The sequence below is a fragment of the Scyliorhinus canicula genome, chromosome 20, assembly GCF_902713615.1.
Source record: "Scyliorhinus canicula chromosome 20, sScyCan1.1, whole genome shotgun sequence".
Taxonomy (NCBI): domain Eukaryota; kingdom Metazoa; phylum Chordata; class Chondrichthyes; order Carcharhiniformes; family Scyliorhinidae; genus Scyliorhinus; species Scyliorhinus canicula.
Window position 1 is genome coordinate 25,784,059 of NC_052165.1, and position 26,573 is coordinate 25,810,631.

General features: G+C 41.0%; 2 protein-coding genes across 2 annotated transcripts in view; both read right to left on the reverse strand.

Moving 5' to 3' along the window:
• Positions 1-282: 282 nt before the first annotated feature.
• On the reverse strand, positions 283-23,133 carry cct2 (chaperonin containing TCP1, subunit 2 (beta)). Its single transcript, XM_038780440.1, has 16 exons — positions 23,046-23,133; positions 20,403-20,477; positions 17,516-17,581; positions 17,195-17,306; positions 15,116-15,192; positions 12,361-12,473; positions 11,332-11,534; positions 8,871-8,971; positions 8,629-8,756; positions 8,401-8,504; positions 5,677-5,796; positions 5,196-5,324; positions 3,773-3,876; positions 1,837-1,936; positions 1,570-1,711; positions 283-530 (listed from the first exon to the last, which is right to left on the reverse strand). Exons 1-16 carry the CDS (start codon positions 23,046-23,048, stop codon positions 500-502), a joined length of 1,608 nt encoding a protein of 535 aa, XP_038636368.1. The 5' UTR covers positions 23,049-23,133; the 3' UTR covers positions 283-499.
• Positions 23,134-23,812: 679 nt separating this feature from the next.
• The window catches only part of LOC119954901 (fibroblast growth factor receptor substrate 2-like), a 94,414-nt gene continuing 91,653 nt past the window's right edge, over positions 23,813-26,573 (reverse strand). Inside the window, 1 exon segment of the mRNA XM_038780536.1 lies at positions 23,813-26,333. Within this exon segment, the coding sequence (XP_038636464.1) occupies positions 25,380-26,333 (954 nt within the window). The 3' untranslated portion in view covers positions 23,813-25,379.

Genomic DNA, 26,573 nt, shown 5'->3' on the forward strand with positions numbered 1-26,573 from the left:
CATTGCTGTATCATTCTTCCTCCAGAGGATGTCCACAGCTACATAGAATATGTGACAATGGCGTAACTAAGACTATGCATAATAAAACATCTATTGTTTATATTCAATGACCCCACGTATAAAATTAGAATCCCATTCATCTTAGTGACATGTTCTGCCTACACTTACAGCTTCAAAGATTTATGGAAATCTCTCCTGGTGTATTATGAATTTATGGTGGGTTTCGTTGTTCTTACAGGAAAATACAGGTGGTTCAAGATTCAAAGTAAAAAGCATAAGAACTTGTGATGACAAAACTTTAATAAAGACAACCTGAATACAGCTTCATCTTCAAAAGCCTCATCTACAAGAAATATCATGTAGTCAAACTGAACCAAGACATTTACTTAAATGTACTACAATTTTATTAATACAAATTTTCTATTTTAGTTCTATTTGGTGATGTCCCGTGTTCACTGTTGACACGAGTCCAAATGTTCTCATTATTGGTGTTCATGACTTAGCAAGGATGGTGATCAGGTACACGTTTCCTGAAAGAGAGATCACCTATATTACTAACAGACATTAGGTTATACCGACCATCACATTGCAGGTAATATATATATATATATATATATATATATATATATATTATACTCGTGTAACTTTCGATCTCGCGTATCATGCGACCCCTAAATTTTCGGCCCAAAAACATGCTTTTATGGTATACCTCATGTATCATGCGAGTGACTTTTTTGGAAATTAATTTTGGAAACTAAAACTTCCAAATGGTATCATTGTGTGGGGTTTCTGCAGAGTTGATTCTGCTGTGAAAGCTGTTCGCGATTCGAACAGCTTTCCAGCTGGCTTTACTCGCGTTGTTCAGCCACTTGCCGTTTCCATTCATAAAAACATGAATGGAAACGTCAAGTGGCTGAACATCTTCCCATCAGAATGCTGTGGTCAAAATCTGAAGAATAGTATTCTGATGGGAAGATGTTCAGCCACTTGACGTTTCCATTCATGTTTTTATGAATGGAAAAGGCAAGTGGCTGAACAACGCTAGTAAAGCCAGCTGGAAAGCTGTTCGAATCGCGAACAGCTTTCACAGCAGAATCCACTCTTCCCATCAGAATACTACTCTTCAGATTTTGACCACAGCATTCCGATGGGAAGATGTTCAGCCACTTGACGTTTCCATTCATGTTTTTATGAATGGAAACGGCAAGTGGCTGAACGACGCTAGTAAAGCCAGCTGGATGCTATGTGACTTATCTTGCCCAGCATTTCACACCCGCGATTTTTGTACCTCGCGTATCATGCGACCCCCGAAATTTAGGCTTCAAATTAGGTGCTCAAAAGTCGCATGTTACGCGAGTATATACGGTATGTATGTATGAATGTATGGAGTTTACAGATAAAATACAAAATACAGCAATGCTGCAAACAAAGCATCACGTGAACACACAAAAAAACGGAGTCCTACTCAGGAATGTTTAATGAACAGATCAGGTGCTTAGAAAGCATTTTTAAAATTTAATTATTCGTAGTCAATGTCTGGTATATATATTGTATATATGAAAGCTTTACCGTGGTGCTGCTTTAATAATATCATCTACTCGAAGAATCATTTCAGCTGCTTCTGCTGCACTCAACAGTACTTGTCTCTTCACTTGGAAGCTCTCTGTAATACCCATTATTGCCATATCTCCAATAGCGCCATTGGTCATGTCTAACAATAGAAATTGCATATTACTTATTACAGCAAAACACTTTTTAAATAACTCTAAATAATATCTCTGAAGTCAATTTAACTGCATTTCAACAAAACTCAAAATGCTCCATTAGGTTGCTTACCTAATCCATATGTTGTTTTTCCTTCGCTATGAGCAGCTCGCAACTGAGCCACTAAATCTGCACTGTCATACCCAGCATTATCAGCTATAATAGTAGGAAGCTGGGGGGGGGGGGGGGGGGGGGGGGAGGAGGAGACACGACAAAGAGAAAGAAAAGCATAAATGCACCATTGAGTGTAACTGGTTCAAATTTAACTTTTTTGTTGGAAACAGTAAATCTTATAAATAGTACAACAAATTGAATTTTTCCCCCCCACAATTTGCAAGATATACGACCCGTTTTTGCAGAATAATGAAAATCTAGCAGCAGGAAGGTTGTGTACTTAAGCATGGTCAGACATTATACTTAACACCGAGAAGAGTCAGCGTAACAGCAATGTGCTTAAAATAGTGTGAGGACACAACTGGTGTACCTCTGCCACATTTGATGTGTTCAATTCAGCACCAGTGGTGTAGTTTGTGGAACAGGCCATCAGTTGTTCATAGCATGCATAGCTAATATACAAGTTGGAAAGAACAAGAATCAAGACCAACACTACAATCTGGAACCACTGATGGGGACGGTTATTGCTAACACATTACTAACGTAACAATTTGTTTTGTCTGAGAGACTAACTTCCCAATAAATTATTTATCGGTAGATACATTCTCGTTTTACTTGGCAAGGGTGATAAATGTTAAGCATTCAAGAAGCGTTTCCCCCCCCAGAGTGGGGGACTCAATTACCAGGGGTCACGAGTTCAAGGTGAGGGGGGAAAAGTTTAAGGGAGATATGCGTGGAAAGTTCTTTACGCAGAGGGTGGTGGGTGACTGGAACGTATTGGTGGCGGAGGTGGTAGAGGCGGGCACGATAGCGTCATTTAAGATGTATCTAGACAGATACATGATTGGGCAGGGAGAAGAGGGATACAGTTCCTTAGAAAATAGGCGACAGTTTTAGATTGAGGACCTGAATCGGTGCAGGCTTGAAGTGCCGACGGGCCTGTTCCTGTGCTGTAATTTTTCTTTGTTCATTCAAATAAAAGTATTAACATCTACATTTTTGAGCATATGGTACAATACAGAAGTTGGAACTCAGTGATTTTCCTTTCAGAATGAATCTCAACCCAGAATATGATTTAGAGTTGCGTGTAAAACCACAGCACCGAGGACCCAGTTTCAATTCCAGCCCGGATCACGGTCAGTGTGGAGTTTGCATATTCTCCCATCATCTCCGTAGGTCTCACCCCCACAATCCAAAAAGGTGCAAGGTAGGTGAATTGGCCATGCTAAATTGCCTCTTAATTGGAAAAAAGAATTGGGTACTTTAAATTTACATCCCAAACAAAAGTTGCTGTAAAACATATAAAATGCATAGAATTGAGCTGCCCATTAAAGAAGGCCATTTCTTTGCTCATGTTGTATAGCAGCAAATTCAGGAGGATAAGAGGAACATTAAACTTGTTTGGATATGTACGGCCAAATGGTACGCAATATGGATACGTACGGCCAAATGGTACCCAGTATGGATATGTACAGTCAAACGGTACCAACCCCATTTCTGGCGTAGGTGAAACATGCTGCCGGCAAAATCTTACACGATTCATTGGAACATGATTGTTTGCAAGTTGTCAGTTTTAGAAACCTGCAGTTACTAAGGAGCCAAGTGGATGACTGCCGCCAAGATCATCTCTCAGTAATTATAGTTAAGAGCAAACTCCATTTAGTAAGACTTTAGTAACTGCCATGATGGAACAATAATTTTAAAAAGCTGAAACAAATATCACAGGACAGTCAAATTAAGTAACTATTGTATACAGAATTGTTCATTTTTAAAAATTATATAGTTATGCACATAGAACAGAGCAATAAAAGTTAACTTTACATTGAGGAGGGAAGGCGCCAAGCTGGGACTGTGGGAAGGGGAAAGTAAGGTACAATCATGTAATGAAACTTACCATTGCCAGCGCTTTAGCAAATGACTCCATTGCTACAGCTTCTTTCCCTGGTGTTCTAACAGCAAGTTCAGCTACAGCTTGTGCCATTAACATTTCTGAGCAGCCTGCAGAAAGGTAAGAGTCTATCAGAAAGGTAAATATTGTTTTGCATGATCGAAAATCTAGAACATATAAAATTGCACCCATCAAACAGGTGATCTTTCTGAGCATCCCTTCTCGAGGGCCCTACTGATTTGAGACAGTCTTGGTGGGTCAGGTGCAGGACATGCCAACTCAAATTGTCAGCTTCCACATTGTTATTCACCATTAAATTAAATGTTAACTCTTGAAGAATGTCACCATCACCTTGATGTTGACTCTCACATTTTGCTGTGGTCTATGCTGCACTCAAGATAGTCATCCAGGCAAGTCACAACATCAATTTTGTATTCAACTCAAGCTTTCCACTAAAACAGAACTGACTTATAATCTTTTCATATTTTTAAAATAAAGTTCAGCAGAAAAAACTTGCATCCTCAATGTTTTAAGGAATCTCCAAAATACTTTATAATTAATGAATTATTTTTGAAATGTTCCTTCGGTTTTGCATTGGCAGACAGAACAACCAATTTGCACACAAGGTCGAGACCAAAATGCTGACCAGGACAAATACTTGCAGTTATATAGCACCACACTTTTGGGTGATGTCAGCAGGACGTTTAGAAGAGAAAGCCAAGGATGGATGCTTTGGCAACCCCGGAGATGACAGTGTAGAGTGTAAAGGTACGTACCAAAAATGGTGCATGGGTTTTATGAAATAAAATAATTGAATAAAGATCTAATCCCACGAATCATACAATATACAGATCCCAGCACTTAACCTGAAGTTTTAATATCAGACAAATAGCACAAACATTTACCATTATCACTATTGCCAATTACAAATTGATTACATGCATCGCCAATTTCATGCAAAAAACAGTGTTTATATACTCATATGGGAACAATTGTCTCTTGTACATAATCCCATCCAAGTGGTATCAGAAAAATGTTAAACCCGTTGCAAAATTTACTTGATACACTGGCTAATGAACTGGGAATTATTTAATATCCACAAATTATCTTTTTGCCATGTATCATTTCAGTAATGAGTTTAAAAAGAACACCAACACACTAGCATCAACTTCATCAGATTCATACACTGGGTGCTACAAAATTTGTTCAAACAACATTTCAGCATTAAATCAAAAAACTCTCTTCTTCAATCACATCACTTTAAAGTGTGAAAGTTTGTCAGATTCTAGTAGGATTCATATAAACCACCCACAATGCAGGGTGGGCAAAATTACACTCTCCCGTTTCAGAGGTTAGTCACTCACTTATCTAAATTTGAACTTCTGAGTGATCAGCAAGCCATTGATTAAAGGTACTAAAAAACACATACCTCCACCATAAACAGTTCTAGTTTCTTTCACTGTCTGAGCAAGTACACAGAGGGCATCATGTAAAGATCGTTCAGCCTCATCGAGAATCTGCTGAGTAGCTCCTCGAAGAACAATGGTACATGCCTCACCTTTAGGATGAGTGGAAAGATGCAAGTGATGTAAGTTAATGTGTTCAAATTACTATACACTGTACATTCACAACTTTATCAAGAATCCTTAAAGAAATAAAATATCACAGGTGGCATGGTGGTGAGCACTGCTGCCTCACAGCACTGAGGACCCGGGGTCATATGGCTGTGTGGAGTTTGCCGATTCGCCCCGCGTCTGCGTGGATCTCACCCCACAAGATGTGCAGGGTATGTGGATTTACAACGCTAAATTGCCCCTTAATTGGAAAAAAATTGGGTACTAAATTTATTAAAACAAACACATTAATTCTCGAGTATTAAAGGACGTATTAATGTGAGCAAAATCACCTACCTAGCTCTACTCCAGAGAAGCGAAGTAGCTTATCTTCACCAATCATGACTTCTTCAATAAGTTTACAGTGTCCCAGTTTAACCAATTCAGGATGGTCAAAGGTGGAAGCAATTTCACCACCTAAAATTATTCACAATAAGTTCACTTTATTAGATCAACATTCATTGATTATCTAAACACATTTTGCACTCTCAACCCTGCTGCCACTTTTTTTCATATTTTAAGAATCCTGAAATTAAATAATTTCAAAGTGTAAATAATACAACAGGATGTTTTACTACAGAAAGTTAGTTGGTGAATGATAGAACTGGAAGAAAACTTTACAGACATTTATTTAGTTACTCATTACGAGCAAGCAGCTTCTAACCCAACACTCCGTTAGTTTGTTCATTGTGGAATTACCAGTTAATGCCCACCACCTACATAGAACCAAATAAAATATTATACAATCAACAGCGATTTGCAAATTTTTACAAGTTTCAAAAAAATGCAGCACAAAGTCTATATTTAAGGCTGTGTTGTAAAGGCCTACTGAGCATTAGAAAGTGTGCAAAATGCAGTCCATTTCACTTAAGCATATTTTACAGTCTGGAAACCTGGCTTTCTCTTTGATACTTTCCCACCAAAAGTGAAGGATTTACTCAAACTTCTCAGTGAAGAGCTGCTTTCAGATCAAATCAGATAGCACAATTTTGGCTTGACCCTCAGCTTTACAGCACTCAAGTTTTATATTATTAGAACCAATTCAGGGCAGGAAGGACCTGTTCATGGTGCATGGATCATAGATAGAACATTACAGCGCAGTACGGGCCCTTCAGCCCTCGATGTTGCGCCGACCTGTGAAACCATCTGAAGCCTATCTGACCTACACTATTCCATTTTCATCCATATGTCTATCCAGTGACCACTTAAATGCCCTTAAAGTTGGCGAGTTTACTACTGTTGCAGGCAGGGCGTTCCACGCCCCTACTACTCTCCTAGTAAAGAAACTGCCTCTGACATCTGTCCTATATCTACCACCCCTCAATTTAAAGCTATGTCCCCTCGTGTTAGTCATCACCATCCGAGGAAAGAGACTCTCACTGTCCACCCTATCTAACCCTCTGACTATCTTATATGTCTCTATTAAGTCACCTCTCAGCCTTCTCCTCTCTAACGAAAACAACCTCAAGTCCCTGAGCCTTTCCTCGTAAGACCTTCCCTCCATACCAGGCAACATCCTAGTAAATCTCCTCTGAACCCTTTCCAAAGCTTCCACATCCTTCCTATAATGTGGTGACCAGAACTGCACGCAGTACTCCAGGAGCGGCCGCACCAGAGTTTTGTACAGCTGCAGCATGACCTTGTGGCTCCGAAACTCAATCCCCCTACTGATAAAGGCTAGCACACCATATGCCTTCTTAACAGCCCTATTAACCTGGGTGGCAGCTTTCAGGGATTTATGTATCTGGATGCCGAGATCTCTCTGTTCATCTACACTACCAAGAATCTTGCCATTAGCCCAGTACTCGGCATTCCTGTTGCTCCTTCCAAAGTGAACCACCTCACACTTTTCCACATTAAACTCCATCTGCCACCTCTCAGCCCAGCTCTGCAGCTTATCTATGTCCCTCTGTATCCTATAACATCCTTCAGCACTATCCACAAATCCACCGACCTTCGTGTCATCTGCAGAGCTGGAATGTATGGTCCTTGTGAAAAGGGAATATTTTTAACTAATTTGACAGGGAAGGTGGTCAATCAGGCATGGTCAACATTTATTGTCCACCCCTAATTACCATTGAGAAGGTGTGTGTGGGTCGCTTTCTTAAACTGCAGCAGTCTATGTTGTGCAGGTACACCCTCAGTCCTGTTAGGGTGGGGGGTAAGATTTTTATTCAGAGGCAAGTCTAAATAGCATGAGACTTGCAGGTGGGGGTGTTCCCATGCGACTGCTAGCATTATTCTTCCAGGTGGTTGAATTTGTAGACTTGGAAGGTGCTACTGAAGGTGTAGGGAGCAAATGTTTGAGATGGTGGATCAGAAACCAAACAAATGGGTTGCTACGCCCCAGATGAGCAGCTTGCTGTAGACCAAGAGCTGCTGACAACACTTGCCTTCACTTTGCTAATTGTGAATTAACCAATGGGACAGTAATTGGCCACATTGGAGCAAGCCCAGGCAACTGTCTTCCTTGGATATTATATTACAGAGTTATGGCTGTACTGAAACAACATGGCTCGGGACATGGCAAGCTGTGCAGCTCAAAAACTGTCAGGATCCATAGCCTTTGCAGTATCCAGTGTCCGGTGACTCGAGCCGTTTCTTGATGTCACGGCAATTTTAAGGAGACGGGGAAGGTAGGGGAATAAATGTAGCAATTACAGGCCAAATGTTTGGAAATACTGTAGAACAATCCTGGAAAACATTAACTGGCATTTGGAGAACTGTGGGCTAATAAATAAATGCAAGATTTCTAAGCTTTGGACAATAAATTCATCATGTTCTGAAATACCAGACATAAAATTGCCACATCGACTATGTTGCTTTTAAAACACAAATGAAATTAAAGATTGAAAAAAGATGAAGACTAAAGTACCTGGAAAAAAATGCTAAAGAAAATAAATTAAGCGAAAATGAGCTGGTGTACACAAAGCAGGGACCAATCTTTTGAAATGAATGAAGCTGATGCTGCCCACCCAACTACAAGGCAAGTGTGCTTTGTGAATTACTTCTTTGCCTTACCAGTTACAAGTGCAAGTCGCTCAATTCCAGAAAAGTCAGCATGTTCAATGGCCATAACACCTGCAGCACCAAACAACTGTTCAGGGTAATTATAAATGAGCTGTCTGAAATATGAAAATTGAAGTGTATTCATATTGTTTTTAATATAACACTGTATTGAAAAAAAATAGCTCATTTATATGAATATTTTGCAAATCAATGTTCTTAAAATTAAAATGCCATGATTACCTATTGATAAAACAATTAATGCCATGTTTCAGGATTCGTTCCACCTTTTCTTTCATTTTTTCCCTTTCAGCCAGTTCAATTTCTGCAACCTTTGCGGTAGAATCTACTCGTACACGTGAACCAAATATCTGTCAAAAGATTCAATGTGATTAAAAGTAATTCGAGTTACTTGTCCTTGCCTACTGGAGCCATGCAGTTTCATTAAGATCACAGAAATGAATGGCCAAACAATTCTCACCCACCTTAATTTTATCTGTATCCATACTAGTGTTTGCTATCAGAATTTTTGCATTTTCAATTTTCTTTGGCTGGTTTACTCCAATTTTCTTATCCAAAAGAAAACCTGTAAACAATTGTACACACTTAAAATATTTGAACAGTCTTGATGAGGGCAATATTATCTTATTCTTAGATCTAACTATTCTCTTCCACTGAACATCACTATTTTCCAGAAAAAAAAATTCAAACGCTCCTGAATTACTCATATTTATGCCCAGCCCTGCAAAATTAGTTAAAGGCTGACAAAAGTCTATCCCATCAAGTATTGGTCAGCAGAATGAATGGCTCATGTCAACATTTTGGCTGAATAAAATCACATTTAATTTTAATTTTGTTGATTTGGAAAGAAAGGTAATGAGAAATTGTTTAAATTATTATTTCCCTCATTTGTGCAACATAAGAATAAATATTCAGCAACAAAATGCTGCGAGTACACACATTCACAGAAAATTATCTTGAAGAGTTGGATTTAAGTACAGCGGCTTTATACCATGACTGTAAATTAAAAAGCCTGGGAGGGAAGGTTAGGAAAGATAGAATTTTCAAGAATATTGTATAATCATTGACTAAGAATGTCCGATTTTAAAAGTGACCTGTGTCAGGATAAATCTAAAATCCATTTTTTTTTAAAAAAGAAAATATTTTATTACGACATTTATAATTTTAAACATCAGGTTTCAACAAGAACAAAATATAACTAATACAGACAATACCATACCCCAGCCAACATGACTTACAAACAGGACCACCTTCCCCAGCTCCCTTTCCACCGGTTCTCCTGCCCGTACTCGCTCCCCCACCCGTGCTGACACCTTAATTTTTCTCAAAGAAGTGAATGAACGGCTGCCACCTCCGGGAAAACACCTGCAAAGATCCCCTCAAGGTGAATAAAATTTTCTCGAGTCCGAGAAACCCGCCATGTCACTAACTCATACCCCCGACTTTGGGGGTTCCTCCGAGTCCCTCCAACCTTGTAAGATCCGTCACCGGGCCACCAGGGAGGCAAAGGCCAAACCATCGGCCTCTCCCTACCCCCTGGGCTCCCACGTCTTCCGACACACCAAAGAACGCCACTTCTCATTTAAAATTCTGACATGACGGCAGCAAATCCCTGCAAGAAACCCCATAACTTCTGATATGCCCAGAACATATGAACATGGTTCACAGGACCCCCTGTATAGTGCCCATACTGATCCTTCACCCCCTCACAGAACCTGCTCATCCGGGCCACCGTCATGTGCGGTCTGTGGAGCACCTTAAATTGTATCAGGCTGAACTTGTACACAACGAGGATGCATCGACTTGCCTTAGGGCCTCCTCCCATAATCCAGCCTCCAATTCCCCACCCAACACTTCTTCCCACTTTCTCTTCACCTCCCCTATCGGGACTCCCTCCCACTCCATCAGTTCCCTGTAGATCTCTGAAACCTATCCCTCTCCTGTTCTTGACAGCACCTTATCCTATAGCACCTGGTGTGGCAAGGTCAAAACCTGCCTCCGCATAAAATCCTTCACTTGCAGATAGCGGAACCCATTCCCACCTGGCAACTCAAAGTCCTCCTCCAAGCTCAGGAAGCCCTCACCAATAAAAAGATCTCCAAATCTCTTGATCCCTTCCCGCTGCAATCTCCGAAACCCCCCACCTAGCCCCCCTGGAGTGAAATGGTGATTAACACATATCGGCGCCCACTCCATCCCCATATGCCAGTCCCCATACCCTCAGGGCTGCCACTATTACCAGGCTTGTGGAGTACCTGGCCGGCGAGAATGGCAGAGGTGACGTTAATAGTACCCCAAACTCATGTTTATACATGAGGCCGCCTCCACACCGTCCCCCTCCTTACCCACTTCCTGACCATCGTAATATTCACCACCCAATAATAATTTCTAAATTTCGGAAGACCCTTCTTCACCCACGGATTTTTACCCACGCCAAATAGATCCCAAGATCACCGCATTTACTTTTTAAAAGAACGCCTTGGGGATAAAAAATTTCAGTCTGTACCCGCCCCACCAATGACAACGGGAGCGTATCCCACCTCCGAAAACCCCCCCTCATCTTTTCTACCAACTGACCTAGAGTCACTTATGCAGCTGGTCCCACTAACCCACCACCTGGATACCCAAATACCGAAAGCAGCCCCCCCCTCCCCGGATCGCAAAGACCTCATCCATATTCAATTTATACCTTGAGAACCTACCAAATTCCTCTAACACCCCTCCCCCCCCAAAACATGTCTGTTATGTATAAAAGTAAATTCTCCTTGTAAAGAGAGACCCAGTGCTCCACTCAAAGCCATTTTTAATGTCATACTAGTATTATTTCAAACTCATCACTTAATCATTCAAGAGAGAACCCAAAGTCCATCTGCTAGAGGCTTATCCAGATAGTAACATTTTTTCATGAATTTTGAAATACATTACCTTCATCCAGGTACGAATCAATCAAGCTCCCTCCAAGTTTCTTAATCACATGAATAGCTTCAAGGTTGCCAGAACCTTTCAGTCTGACGACAGCTTCTACTGCCAGACTAGAAAAGTGATTTTTGTGATGAGTCAGCAGCTTGGAAGAGAGCGTGGTCCTGGCAATATTCATCAGGTCTTCATGGAATTTTGTTTCATCATCCCTGATAATAAAATGAGTCAGGGGGAGATCAAGAACTTCTATAATTGCAGGATAACACAATTGTACAAGCACTCAAATTTGCTATTTGCACCACCAAGCTCAGTTCATCTCTTTCAACGACGCAACTATGCAATCTAAATGAAAGTCCTAATGATGAAGGACAAGCGAAGCAATGGGCAAACTTCAACCAGTTCAGTTTTTATAGTTAGCAAGTCAGTGTGTATTTCCATACCCAAACCCAAAATACGAAGACTCGTAGCAAATGTTATATAGTAATTATTCCCCAATCATTAAAAAAAATATCAGTATTTGTGGACTAGCTGAATTGAAGCTTATCCAAGACAAATGACATGTTGGACGTCAATTGTTATTGCTTTTACAATAGAAGAGAAGAATAAAGAATGAGATATTCCCTAAAAAAATGCAATCATGTAAGTCTGCTGCTGTCTTCTCTATATAACTGGAGAAGTAACGGCAAGTGTCTCATATCTAACAAGCACGACAGGCTATAAATTTCTGTTAGATATTGGCTGTTGATAAAAATAAAATTTTGTTATACAGAAAATCTGAACTACTTGCAATTCCTTCTAGCATGTGTACATCTGAAATCAAGTATATAATTCAAAACATGTTTTGATCCAGTAAAATGGATCTAAGTAGTTATCAATGGATTTCCAAAATCTTTAAACTGGGAAAATGTGGCTAACAGAAACTAAGATTTTGCTTCACAACATTCACCAATGTTTTGAGTCAGAATGAAAGTGTGTGATTTGATAAGGAAGATCCCTTGACTTTTCATACACTAGTCTTAAAACAAATGATCTCACCCATGATCCACTGCAGCTTTTTTCAAAGCTTCCCTTGCTGCTTGGGTTGCTTTCCTCCAGCCTGCAATAATTGTCTGAGGATGAAGCTTTTTAGCAATAAGTAATTCTGCTTCCTAAAAAGAAAAAAAGGAAATTTAACTCAGAAATAAATAGTTTAGTACCAAACTTTATTGACACCCAACCAAGCATATTACAGTAACATTTTAATCAAATAACCGATTGGACTATTTATTAGGAAGCAGAAAATTCTTCAGTAGTAGTGAATGGTCCATTAATTAAATGCTTAAATACTAAGACTGGCAATAAAAAAATAATATTTGAAAGCAATTTAAACAAACTGTTGTCATTAAAAATTAGGCATGAAAATTCACCTTAAGGATGCTTCATTGGAAGGAAATTAAATGCCATGTGCAGTGCCACTTCCATTGGATTATCTGACATTTCACCAAATGTCTCTTCTGTTCTACTGAATCCAAGTTTAACACATTCAGCTCATACGCAGTATCATTCTTACTGAAAAATTTCCCAACAGACAGGCAATACCACCATTGTCAGCATACTCCCAAAGTGGTTGAGTGCGAGATCCAAAAATAACAGTGATACAAAAGACTGATATAATCATGTTGGTCTCAGAACTAATGTTGACCATAACTCCCAGCTCTTCAAAGAAAACCTGCCACATGATCTTTTATATCCACCTGAACTGAGAATAGAGCTTATTTAGTTCATCCGAAAAAATGCCACCTTCAACAATGCAGTATTCTGTACATAGAGTATATTCTGTACATAGAGTATGTTGGAAAATAGGTTCACAAATAAGAGCCCTGTCACTGAAACAAGGTGATAACTTAAACCTCATCATCTGGCTCAGCTTCATGTTCTCCAACAGCTTTCATTCGGTCATCTCCTCTTCCTCGTAAAAATGCTTAATGTCAAGATTGTCTGAGAGCAGAAACACCATTCACTTATCAGACATCCAGCACTCCTCAGATAACAATGGCCATGCAAAAATCTTAGGACTTTTAAAACCACCTCATTTTAACTTCTGAAACTTGAATACTGTGTCCTTCATTTCTCTAACTTCAGTTCCCCATTCTTTGCAGTTACTGTTTCATCACATCGCAGTTCACTTATCAGATCCATGAAATCAACCCATTACTTGTTCCATTGTGTGTTCCAGTCCCAGCTTCTCACAGCCAACCTCCTCACCTGAATAATGGTGACATCAAGCACCATCTATTATGCCTGGTTATTGGGCTTGGTTTTTTAAAACAAATATGTTAACTTTTTAAATTTCACACCAAAAAGAACAGCTTACAATTACCCCATTTAAACACTACTACTCAATTACCCAATAAACAAAAAACGAAACATACAGCTCTTATTCTATCTTACTGTGGGAGAACTGTGGAGTCAGCATCAGGCAGATCAGAATGCAACTTTTCTCTCCAAAGATTTCTCCAAAAACTAGCTGCCTCTCTAAAGCTTTTCAAAACATCTCCCTACATTCCTTGGCTCCACCCAGCAATAACCCCATTTTACATAAACTGAAAAACAAATGATCTCTGCAGGCTGCAAAGCACATGAAATCCCCAGGGACTTCCCACCCAGGCCCTGCAAAACAGAATTATTTTTAAAAGAAAAATAACCACTGCAGTGAAACACACTAACCCCAGGCTTTTACTCCTTAAATTTCCCAATACTTAGAATCCAATATTTCTAAAGTCTTCCAGTCATCATACCCATCATCATTCTTTTCCTCAAAAATGCATTCTCGACGCTGCCATGCTTTCCAACGACCAACTTGTATGTCAAATCTTTCCATTCCCTCAAAAAACTTGGAAATATTGTCTCTATATTCTCATCTCCTTGTTGGAGACTCCTTAATACGGTTTCTAATTTGCCCAGAGCAACAAGGCAATAAATCAAAATTACAAATAATAAGCTTGTTGGTATGTCACTGCTGTCTTTCACCTGCCTTCTATATTCAACAATTCCATCCTCTATAAAATATGCATGGCATGTTGATTAAAGTTCTAGGAAAGTAATGATAGGACATAAAAGTACACTGTGTAAAGGCACACGGCTCTAAATTCTGTTTGGCAATCAGTTTTAAAACATTGGTCATAAAACATCAGATAGCATTGCATGAAGCTGGTAGCGGACCATAACAACAAGAAAGAATCAAGCCATGTTTTTCTACTTATCCAACACTTCTTGTGGTCTGGAAATTTTTGTTATATTCCCTCCATCCCAACTGATGGTCTCCATGCTCCTGGTTTTTAGTTTCCACTGTATCCCTTTCCACACAATTGTAAAATACTTTAGACATGCACAAAAGCAACATGTAACTGCAAGTTGTTGCCTTTCATCATTTAAAAAAATCAATTAGAATCTGGAAACATTTTCATTCAAAGAAGTGCCACAAGTGTCGGCAAAATCCAAGTGTTGAGGGTGCAAAAGGATTTTGCAATTGCACTAACTGAAAACATTCCATGGGCAGCACGGTGGCAGTGGGTTAGCACTGCAGCCTCACGGTGCTGAGGTCCCAGGTTCGATACCGGCTCTGGGTCACTGTTCGCGAGAAGTTTGTACATTCTCCCCATGTTTGCGTGGGTTTCGCCCCCACTACCCAAAAATGTGCAGGCTAGGTGGATTGGACAGGCTAAATTGCCCCTTAATTGGAAAAAATGAATTGGGTACTCTTAAAAAAATTTTTTTTAAAGAAAAAAAACACTGAAAGCATTCCACTTACTCTCAAGAGCTCAGCTGCTAACACTGTCACAGATGTTGTTCCATCTCCAACTTCTTCATCTTGTACCTTGGACAGCTCTGTTTTTAAGAAGACTTAATTAGCAATAATAATAATCATTATTGTCACAAGTAGATTTACATTAACATTGCGATGAAGTTACTGTGAAAATCCCTTAGTCGCCACACTGATGCCTGTTAGGGTACATAGAACATAGAACGATACAGCGCAGTACAGGCCCTTCGGCCCTCGATGTTGCACCGACATGGAAAAAAAACCTAAAGGCCATCTAACCTACACTATGCCCTTATCATCCATATGCTTATCCAATAAACTTTTAAATGCCCTCAATGTTGGCGAGTTCACTACTGTTGCAGGTAGGGCATTCCACGGCCTCACCACTCTTTGCGTAAAAAACCCACCTCTGACCTCTGTCCTACATCTATTACCCCTCAATTTAAGGCTATGTCCCCTCGTGCTAGCCACCCCCATCCGCGGGAGAAGGCTCTCACTGTCCACCCTATCTAACCCTCTGATCATTTTGTATGCCTCTATTAAGTCACCTCTTAACCTTCTTCTCTCTAACGAAAACAACCTCAAGTCCATCAGCCTTTCCTCATAAGATTTTCCCTCCATACCAGGCAACATCCTGGTAAATCTCCTCTGCACCCGTTCCAAAGCTTCCACGTCCTTCCTATAATGAGGCGACCAGAACTGTACGCAATACTCCAAATGCGGCCGTACTAGAGTTTTGTACAACTGCAACATGACCTCATGGCTCCGGAACTCAATCCCTCTACCAATAAAGGCCAACACACCATAGGCCTTCTTCACAACCCTATCAGGGTACACAGAGGGAGAATTCAGAATGTCCAATTTACCTAATAAGCACGTCTTTCGGGATTGTGGGAAGAAACTGCGAGCACCCGGAGGAAGCCCACACAGACATGGGGAGAATGTGCAGACTCAGCACAGACAGTGATCCAAGCGGGAAACTATTTCCTTTATTTAAAACTCTCCAACTCGGAATGTTGCTCAGCCAATAGCTGCTTTTCCTTCTCCATTATACCCTTCTCTATCCAAAACCATTGGTCTGTCAAGTGCCAACCCAAAAAAGGATTCAATCCAAGCGGAATAAAACATATTCAACTTAAATTTATGTAAGTTTTAATACAGTATGCCAATGTTGCCTTGGCAAATGTGCACATTTTATTTTCTTGCCAAAATGCGGCTAACTGCCATGGGTGCTCTCGCTTATGCCCTACCTATTGAGAAAATTCCCTGCAGCAACACATCCACTGAGCTTGAAATGTTTATATGCCAGTATGTTGGAAAGCTACAGCATAATGGCTAGACTGAACAATCATTCAACTCAGCATAATTCTCATTTCCACCCATAGACAAATTAAGTCGGAGGCCAACAGAACTGATACATTACTTAATAGGCCTTTCCCAATTCTAGTTTTTACTCTAGCAATGTACTTTTGGGGCTCATTTGAATTTTGTGTACAAGACTGGTGTTCATATTAGGTCATAACTTCCTGGTTCTCCAGCGTTCTTTTGGGATGGGGGCGTTACCCCAATAACGCGCAAGGTATTCCCCGTTGGAACTTCTCAGGTAAGGGTTGCCCTGACGATTGTCCAGAAGGGCTACCTTCACCTGGACAGTTGTGCTGAGCTGGGAACTACCTGACAAAGCAATTTAAATATCTAACTTTGGATGATTCCACAGTTTTACCCTCTGGGGGAGTTCGAAGAAAAAAAACAACAAAGCTTCTAATATAACAGTAACTATTTTAAAGACCCAGGTGGAGCCCTGCACAGTTTACACCCCCCCACCCCAAACTGTAGCAGCTGGTGCCGTAAAAAGGGGGACATGTCTCCTGTTGCTGTGCTACATTTACACCACGGTACTGCAGTCAGGAGCGTACTTTGCTACTGCTATCTTTCCCGACCTGAGGGAGGGAGTTTTCAAAGAACAGTGGCGTTGCAATTACAATAAAGAAAAGTCCCTCTGGAGTGGCAGTCCATCAGTGACGATCACTCAGAGGAAGTTACAAGGAAAAGCAGCTATTAACTTACCAACCAAAATTCTAGCCGCTGGGTTATCAACACCAATAGCTTTAAGGATTGTTGCTCCATCATTGGTCACAGTCACAAAAGAATCTCTTCCTCCACTCAGCAGTATTTTGTCCTGTAACAGGAATAATTCCTTAAGAGTATGGTTGTAATAAAAAAACCACTTTAAATATGCAACACCCACAGAATTTTCTTTCCTATTAGTTTACAATGTTAAAATTAAAAGATATGACAAAAAATCTTAATAAGCTTCTAAACTCATCGGAAAGTGCACACAACTCAATTTACATTAAACCGTGTAAACTTCGAGAATTTGCTACTTACCATGCCTTTTGGACCCAAAGTACTTTTAACCAAATCTCCAACTGCAATGGCACCGACAAAAGAAGACTGAAATAAATCATATATGCATCATGCTGAAATAGTTTTATCCAACACAAAACTATAATTAAACTTCACTATGCAATAAGAGAAATTGGCAATGGTTTCATTTCCTGTATTCAGGCAACAATGAACCAGCTCTCAAGCCAGTCCCTTTAATTTCCACAAGCCATTAAATAATGCATGTGGCAGACATTGATCGATGAAAGAGCCTAACAAAGAGAAGGAAGACGTCCAGGGTTCCAATTAAGTTTGGAAAACCTAGTTGTAATGGAGTGCAACACTGAGCAATAATGCTGGGAGTTGGGAGAGGGTTGCGATGAATGTAAGAAATTATACTTTTTGCAGTAATATCATTAAAATCTGGGTTAAGATGGTATGAATGTTAGAGCAGTTATTAAGGTGTGGCAAAGTGAAGTGTTCAACTAAGACAAATTGAGAACCATTTATTTGTTTAAAGATAGCTAGCTAATAGAATATTGAGGCGAGATCCATGCAGACACGGGGAAATTGTGCAAACTCCACATGGACAGTGACCCGGGATCAAAATGGGTCCTCAGCGCCGTGAGGCAGCAGTGCTCATCTCTGCGTCACCATATTGCCCCTTGTTTGGGATCCTAACAGGGGAACTTAATTTCCTTCTATGAATCTAATTTTGTTTGTATTTAACGTTTTATATCTAACTGAAATTTATTGGTTGTTGTAAATTTCATCTAGGCTTAAGGAAGCAGATACAAGCTTCCCACTGGATAGCAGTTGTAGTTAATTAAGGAAATTAGCTTAAACTGGTTCTTTTGCACTGTGGGGTTAAGTCTTCAATTTCATTGCATAGAAATACAGGCCTCTCAGTGTGACCTAGCACAGGAGTTCTGAGAGTTGAATGAGTGAGGGAATTAGGTGGGTACTGGTCTACTGTTCTAACTTTTTCATCCTTGAAGAATAGGTTCTTACTTTACTACAGGGGAAGAAACTAGCTTAAGGTTGATTTATTACTACGGTTTTAAAATAGTACACGGGCTGGTGTTAATGTTGATAAAATATATAAAGTAATTAACAATCAAACAATTTTAAATAATTTAAGGACGGCAGGCCAGGTGATGTGTCATGGCTGCAGCACATGGAACCTCCTGCAAGCCATTCTGAACCAGGCAAAAATGTTTGCAGTTAAGCTTTTCCAATTTGAGGAGCTTCGGCTCAGAATCACTGAGCTAGAGGCTAACCTGCAGGCATCAGGGAAGGGGAAGGTTACTTGGATTCTTTGTACGAGGGAGGCAGTCATACTTCTTAGGATCAGCTCTTCTGATTTGGTCAATGGTCAGGGATAGGAGGGTGCAACTGTGAGCGAGGCAGATAAGGGCGGCCAGGGAGCAGTCTTTGCAACTGTCCAACAGGTTGGGCTTCTGTTTGGTTAAGAGTGGGGGCTGCAGGGTGGATGAGCCAATTGGCTGTGGCACTGTGGTACAAGAAGTCATTCTAGTGGGAGAAGAATGAAGTATTGTAGTTGTAGCAGCAGACAGTGAGGGAGATTGACACTGTTCTCTGCAGCTTGCCTGGTGCAAGGGGTTCAGGACATCTGGACTAACTTGTGTGGGAGGAAAGAGTCTAGTGATCATTGTCCATGTAGGTACAACATGGACCGGGCAAGGAACATGGTTCTGCACAGTCATTACGAGGAGCCATGCACCAAATTAAGAAGCACAAGGTTTAGAAGAGACTTGATTGAAACATTCAAGATACTGAAGGATCAGGGTAGATGTGGAAGGATGGTTCCTCTTGTCGGAAGATCTGGAAAAAGAGGTCACTGTTTCAAAATAAGTGGTTGCCCATTTAAAACAGAGATAGGAGAATTTGTTTTCTCTCAAGAATCATGAACCTTTGGACCTCCTCAACAGACGGTGAAAGCAGAGTCTTTGAATATTTTATAGCAGAGGTAGATAAAGATGCTTGAGAAGCAAGGGGGTTGAAAGATTACCGGAGGTAGGTGGAAATGTGGAGTAGAATTACAAGATCAGCCATGATCTTGTAAAATGGCAGAGCAGGCTCAGGATTGAGTGGCCTAATCTACTCACTCGGATGCATGCATTACTTTAAAATAGACTACTTTGTAGATTTTTATCTAGTTATCATCAAGTACTTTGAACCAAACAGAAATCTCCCTAAACTACTTACCACATTGACCTTTGAGAAATGATACTTCTTTTAATTTAAAGTGCCTAATTATTTTTCCACCCCATTAAGGGGCAATTTAATGTGACCACCCACCTCCCTGCCATATCTTTGGGTTCTGGGGATGAGACCAACACAGACATGGGACAAATGTGCAACTCCACACAGACAGAGACCTGGAGCCGGGATTGAACCCAGGTCCTCGGCAACGTGAGGAAGCAGTGACAAGCAATGACACTTCTAAGTTGTGCGACGGTGCAGTAATTCATGAAGGAACCACACAGACTGCTCACAAGCTGTCCCTTTAAGATTACATGCGCATAAAAATTTAACAGGTATCATTGATTGGACTGAACTAGTGGAACACAAAGTGATTATGCCTCTGAACATTAACTTCATTACAGGAAATGAAATTAGTTCAAAGATTATACCAAGATCTATGTCTGCAATAATCATCAATTGAATCCAAACTTCAATTAATCAGACATAAAATGCCGATGATTACTGGTAAAACAATACAAAATTTAATTCTGACCCCTACTGGTATTTTCAGCTCATCACATCTGTCCACTGCCACCACAATTTTGATTTAAATGTTTTCCAGACTGAATGTTTCAAAAACAAAATATTTGGACCTCTTGAAGAACAGGGAATTATTGCTTACCAGGCGGGCTGTCTCAGCTTTTTCCTCATCAGCACCAGCTTTGAAGATGTTCACAGGAGCAAATGAAAGGGAAGCCTATCAAATAAAAATTAACCTTCAAATGAATGTTGCAATTGAATGAATGATAAAACAAGGAATTTCAAATGTGACAAATTGCCAGCAACACAGCATTTACTTTCTATTTATCCGAAATTCTAAACGTTACTGTATTTAACTGTTGAACCACCTGTATTTGCTTGAATACTAAATGAGTGTGCATCAGATTGAGATACAGGGAGCCTTTTTTCCTTTAAGCGTCACAGGCCAGGCCAGCATTTGTTGCCCGACCCTATTTTCCCTCGAACCAAGAGGGAAAATAGTGTGGATCTGGAGTCACATGTAGGCCAAACCAGGTAAGGATGGCAGATCTCTTTCCCTAAAAGGACATTAGCGAACCAGATGAATTTTTATGACGATCAACAATGGTTTCATGGTGGGGCAGCACAGTGGCGCAGTGGTAGCACTGCAGTCTCACGGCGCCGAGGTCCCAGGTTCGAACCCGGCTCTGGGTCACTGTCCGTGTGAAGCTTGCACATTCTCCCCGTGTTGGCGTGGGTTTTGCCCCCACAACCCAATTAGAGTACCCAATTCATTTTTTCCAATTAAGGGACAATTTAGCGTGTTCAATCCACGTACCTTGCACATCTTTGGGTTGTGGGGGCGAAACCCAAGCAATCACAGGGAGAGAAAGCGACCCAGAGCCGGATCGATTTTAATGACTTCACTACTACCAACCAGGACTTCAGTCACCAAGCTTTGGAACCCCCTCCTATTGCTCAGCATCAAATGTTGTTTGATAACGCTCCTACGAAGTTCCTTGGGATGCTCTACTCTTCAAAGCGCACGCTCAGTACCACAGCAGTTTCCCTAACAGTTAGAATACAGCAGTAAACAGAAAAGCAGTCACTGCAATTATTTTCTATCCTATAAGCACTGCATCAACTCTCATTTTTGCTTTTATTACCTCTAGACTTAACCATACCAATGTTCTGGTTAGCACACTTCATAGACTTGCACTCACCTAAAACTCTGCTTCCTGTACCCTAACATATAACAAGTCCTGCCATCATTTGCTGCTGTGCTTACTGACCTACATTGATTCCTAATCCACTAATACCATCCTTCTGTTCAAATCGCCTCACTCTTCCCTCTTCTAGTAATAGCATCCAGACCTAGAACCTGGCCTCTTGTACATGCTGGATTTCCTTTGCTCCAGCAGTCATAGCTTCAGCCCCAAGCTCATTCCCTCCTTCTGGGGCTCAATTTAAAATCTACATCTTTCACTGCACATTTGGACACCTGCTCTAATGCTTCCATCAATATTAAGAAACACAGATGATTTACATCACGAGGTCATTTGGCCCATCTCCCTTCCACAAAGTAGTCTTTTTAAAAATGTGATGGTGGTTTCTGCCTCTACCAAAATTTCAAGTAGGTTCCAGCCCTCCACCACTTTCTGGGCAAAATATTGGCTCAATTCCCTTTGAATCCTTCAGCTAATTATTTAAAATCTATTTTAAAATTTTTAAAGAGTGTTTTCCAATTAAGGGGCAATTTAGCATGGCCAATCCACCTACCCACGCAAACACGGGGAGAATGTGCAAACTCCACATGGGCAGCGAACCAGAATCAAACCTGGGACCCTCGACACCGTGAGGCAGCAATGCTAACCACTGTGCCACCCTATTATTTTAAATCTAATATCCTGGTGATTGACCCCGGCGTTCAAGGATTTCGGTCCTTCCAAATCACTGCACCTAGAACCATTTCATCGACTTAGAGTAAATTCACCCCGGGCCTCCTGCGTCAAAGAAAGCAATGCCAACCCATCCAATCGTTCCTCATTGTTAAAACTGTCTAGTCATGATAGCATCCTAGTAAATCTCTTGCCCCTCCCTAGTAATTTCTGCAATGGTCAGAACTGTATGCAGTACCCTAGCTGTGGCCTAACTATTGTATACAGTTGCAGCGTAACCTCAGGCTTCAGCGGGGGCTGGTTGGGCTGTTTCGTTGCTGTCTATCCTGTGTCAGCATGCAGTTTGCCAGCTTACATTATGTGTGTCTGCTAATAAAGTATGCCATGTGCCTCGAGAACCATATCCCTGTACTGATAAGATCCCGGGAAGTCACTTGGTGACCAAATCGGCGCTGCAAGAATGCAGCTGCGCTGGATTCGGATCCAATTCATTCGCATTTTGCAGAATGAAGCTTGGAGTGGTGAGGAGAATGGGCCGCGCGTGCGCACCCACAAAGTGCTGGAACTTTCTGCGACGCCGTTTGTCCGCCCCTCAGGCCAGCCTCCTTGCTTCAGGCTCGGATTCCGGCAAAAGACGACGGCCGTCCTCCGGCCTGGGCTCTTGCCCCCGACTTCGATTCCCCTCGAATCAAGCCAATTCCAACACCGCCCTCTCCGCCTGAACAACGCCCGCCACCCCCGGGGGCCGTCCACCGGCAGGGGAGCGACCGCAACACGTGCTCGGGCCGGCGGCAGAGGGGAACAAAAGGCCCGCGACCCCTCCACCAACCGACTGAGAAAATGGACGCCGCCGCCCTAAAGAGCCTCTCCGCCGCCGGTGCCCGGGCGCTCCCGCTTTAACCACCTACCATGATAGGAGCTGCAAGCGTCGCCGTCCCTTCAGCCACTGCTCAACCGCCGGAAACAACGTCACCGCAACCCGGAAATAAGCCCCGCCCACCCCGGATATGACGCCCGCCTCCATTGCCCCGGATGTCAGCCAGATAAGACAGGCGCGGACAGTAGAGGGGATTCAAAATGGATTTGCACGGCGCCGAAATAGCGGGTGTTGGGAATCATAGAATTTACACTGCAGAATTTACACTGCAGAAGGAGGCCATTCGGCCCAATCGAGCCGTGCTAGCCGTTGGAAAGAGCACCCTACTTAAGCCCATGACTCACCCTATCCCTGTAACCCACTAACCTCTTGGACACCAAGGGCAATTTAGCATAGCCAATCTACCTAACTTGCACATCTTTTGACTGTGGGAGGAAACCCACACAGACACAGGGAGAACGTGCAGACTCCGCAGAGGCAGTGACCCAAGTCGGGAATCGAACCTGGGACCTTGGAGGAACTGCTAACCACTGTGCTACCCCAATCTGAAATAAATGCAGAAATTCTGAAGTAAAAACAGAGGGGGTTTCAAGGGGGTTTCTCTCTCCATAGGATGCTGCTAAGCATTTCCAGCACTTTCTGCCATTAACCCCCCCCTGATGGTGGGTTGTTTATTCAGAGGCGGGTACCTCACCATGCAGCCAGTTTGGCTGGCATCAGGCTCCACTGATGCCACCCTCCACCTTTGGAGGGCAGATTTCCCCATTTGAAATGAATGGTAAACCATGTCACCAGAAATTGTGGTTATTCAGCAAAAAAAGTTTATTAATCATACGCTGCTAAGTACATTTGCTCACTTCTCGTGAAGCAGCTTATTCCACAGTGAACTTCAAGAGCTGTTAAACGTCAAAACTCTGGGCAGCTGCCAAATATATAAACAATGATTTGTTAAAAAAATTTGGTTTTACTTCAAAACTAGAGGACTCTTGTAAACCAGGTAATTGTAGCAATTATAAATGTTTGTAAATCATCATTCTCATGCTACAAAAAAAATGTTGACTATATTGGCACTTTTGACATTTGACAACCTCGGGCACAAAATTCCTCAAAGCCAGCAATTTTTGCAAACATCAGTACCTGAAATGCAAACAATAAAACATGGTAGCGTCTAACTAATTTTTGTTTGAAGTATATCCTATCCTCTGCTGTGACAGAGCAATGCAAGAAAAATATGGAATGTTTGCAACTCAAAACACCAAAAGGGGTAATATATAAAAACATTTACAACAAAATTAAGCAAGGATGTGTGTCACTCTGTGCTTGTACTATATTTTGTGTCCTATGTAAAAAATAATTTTAGAACTATTTTACTAATTTTATACAATTACTATATTTATGAAGGGAGACTAACACTTTATAACACATTAGAATTTTTTTACAGTATTGTACAATATAAAAATAGTCAAGAAATATTAGATGCAAGTTTCATAGTGTATTTTATAGTCTAGAAATTGATAACTGTAGCATGTGACTTTAGAACTATTAAATGGCACTGTTTTACTGAAGGTTTAATACAACCAATTGCTAATAATGTCAAAAGTATTCTAATTTACAGTTAGAGAAAACTGCAATTTCATTTTCAGAATGTGATTCATTCAACAAATTAGACCTGAATGAAACTGGTGGAAGAAAGTGAACTATTCCAAGCAAAAGGAGCAGCATTGACAGCAAAGTGTTTTGAACATAATGACTGGACGGCACAAACATATTTTAACGTCTGCCAACAAATTCCTTTGAAATTAAGGGATATGCTGAATTATTTCCTTGGTAATGTTACAATATTGCCTGGTGAAAGTGATTAATGCACATTTGTACTTGGATCTTGATCAGCAAAATCTCAGTACAAATACAAGTTGTATACCAGCATCAGTTAAGGCTAATGAAAAAAACACACATCAATCACTGTAGAACTGTAGGTATGTGATTTGCCTGCAAAGAATACACAACGCCTTAAAAATGTGTAAGAATTGCTGGAAAAGCCAGCATAAAGTAGACTTGGACATCTCAGTCAATCCTTTGGGGAGCGGCATTCAATTCCAATTCAGTTAAATGGAATTAACACAATAAAAGTGACCATGTTCTAAAACCCAAGTTGAAATGCAGAATGATAAGTAAAAAGGGTGCTGTTATGGAGTTCCTGCTCTACATGAATTCCCTTTAAACTGGCATAGCATGTAAGGCTCAAAATACAATATTCCTAACTTTTCCTTAATTCAGTCTATTAACTTGTTAGATTTTAGAAGAGAGAACTCAGTCCCTGTCTATTTAACAAAGGTGCAACTAAACAAAATAGTGCTTCCTAGGCTCACATTGGTAGGTCAGTACTATTATGTCTTGTTTTTCTTGCTGTTCCATCATCTCTTGGCAGTGCTTTCTGTAAGTTTGACATAGCAGCAGTCTTTTCTATGTCGATCATAGCATATAATTCTGTTCGCCTGGTTGGTGTCTGTGGAAGTGGAGTAGTGGGTGTTTTTGGAGTCTGTGGGTTGTCTGAATCACTACCTCCTTCCAAGTCAACTTGGATGTAGTTCAGTTGCCTATGTTCAAGACTTGGTCGTCTTATATCAAAATTAAAAACACTTGGGGAACAATCCAGTTGTCGTAAAAAATCAACCTTGTGTACATTAGGCTGAACAGTTACATTCGCTGTGTTGACATAGTTGTGCATTTGATCAAGATTAGTGTGATAACCATTTTGAGAAGGTGTCTTTGGTCCCAAACTATCTTCTTCGTCTCTGCTTAGTTTGCGTACTTCCCACACTGGAGGCAAAGAAGGCAAGTTTTCATAATTCAAGAGTGCAGTCCTCCTCTGAGCAGAATTGTTGATATTCTGAGCATCTGTGCTATTATTTGATGTTAATCTACTCCGCCTGCCTCCTGAGGCATTAGAGATTGACAGGCCATTAAGATTTTCATACACTAATTTGTTAGTAGAGGGTGCTTCCTTGCGCTCATCACTGTCGTAACCAGTGTCCCAATCAGTACAATTAGTGCCACTGCCAGCACTTGTCTGCTCACTTCCAACGGTTTCCTGTGTCTCCTTTTCCATTAGCTGCATTTGCACAGGAGTTGGACCCAAAACAAACTTAACCCCTTCGGGTTCAAAGATAACTTGGGGGTTTCTCTCTTCAATGGAACAGCCATGATCTCCTAGTTCTCTGTTGACATCACCATTTAAAGGTCGGAGTTCTAATGGTTGCCCAGTGGATCTGCTTTTCAGTTCTTCATGTACACCAGAGGTATTGACGTATGTGTGGACCTGTGGATAGATGAAACGTAAAGATATAATTGTTTAAAGAAACATGTAAAAATGTGTATCATGCAATAGAAAAAAACCCATCTGTAGCAGAGCAATGATGTCTTCTTACTCATCGTTCACAGTTTTCCAAACATTGTTGATTTTGCAGTGAAACTGACAGTTTTCACCATCTTTACCCCTCTGAAAACTGACTTCTGAAGTCTGCAGTTAAATGTAGAAATGCTGAAGTTGCTGTCAGTG

Excerpts from the sequence above, each read along its gene's own strand:
- cct2 (XM_038780440.1), bottom strand. Across the intron at positions 11,535-12,360 it reads AAAGCTGCAGTGGATCATGG|GGATGATGAAACAAAATTCC; the intron begins GTGAGATCATTT and ends TTTTATTATCAG. Across the intron at positions 1,937-3,772 it reads TTGCTAAAGCGCTGGCAATG|CTTCCTACTATTATAGCTGA; the intron begins GTAAGTTTCATT and ends CCCCCCCCCCAG.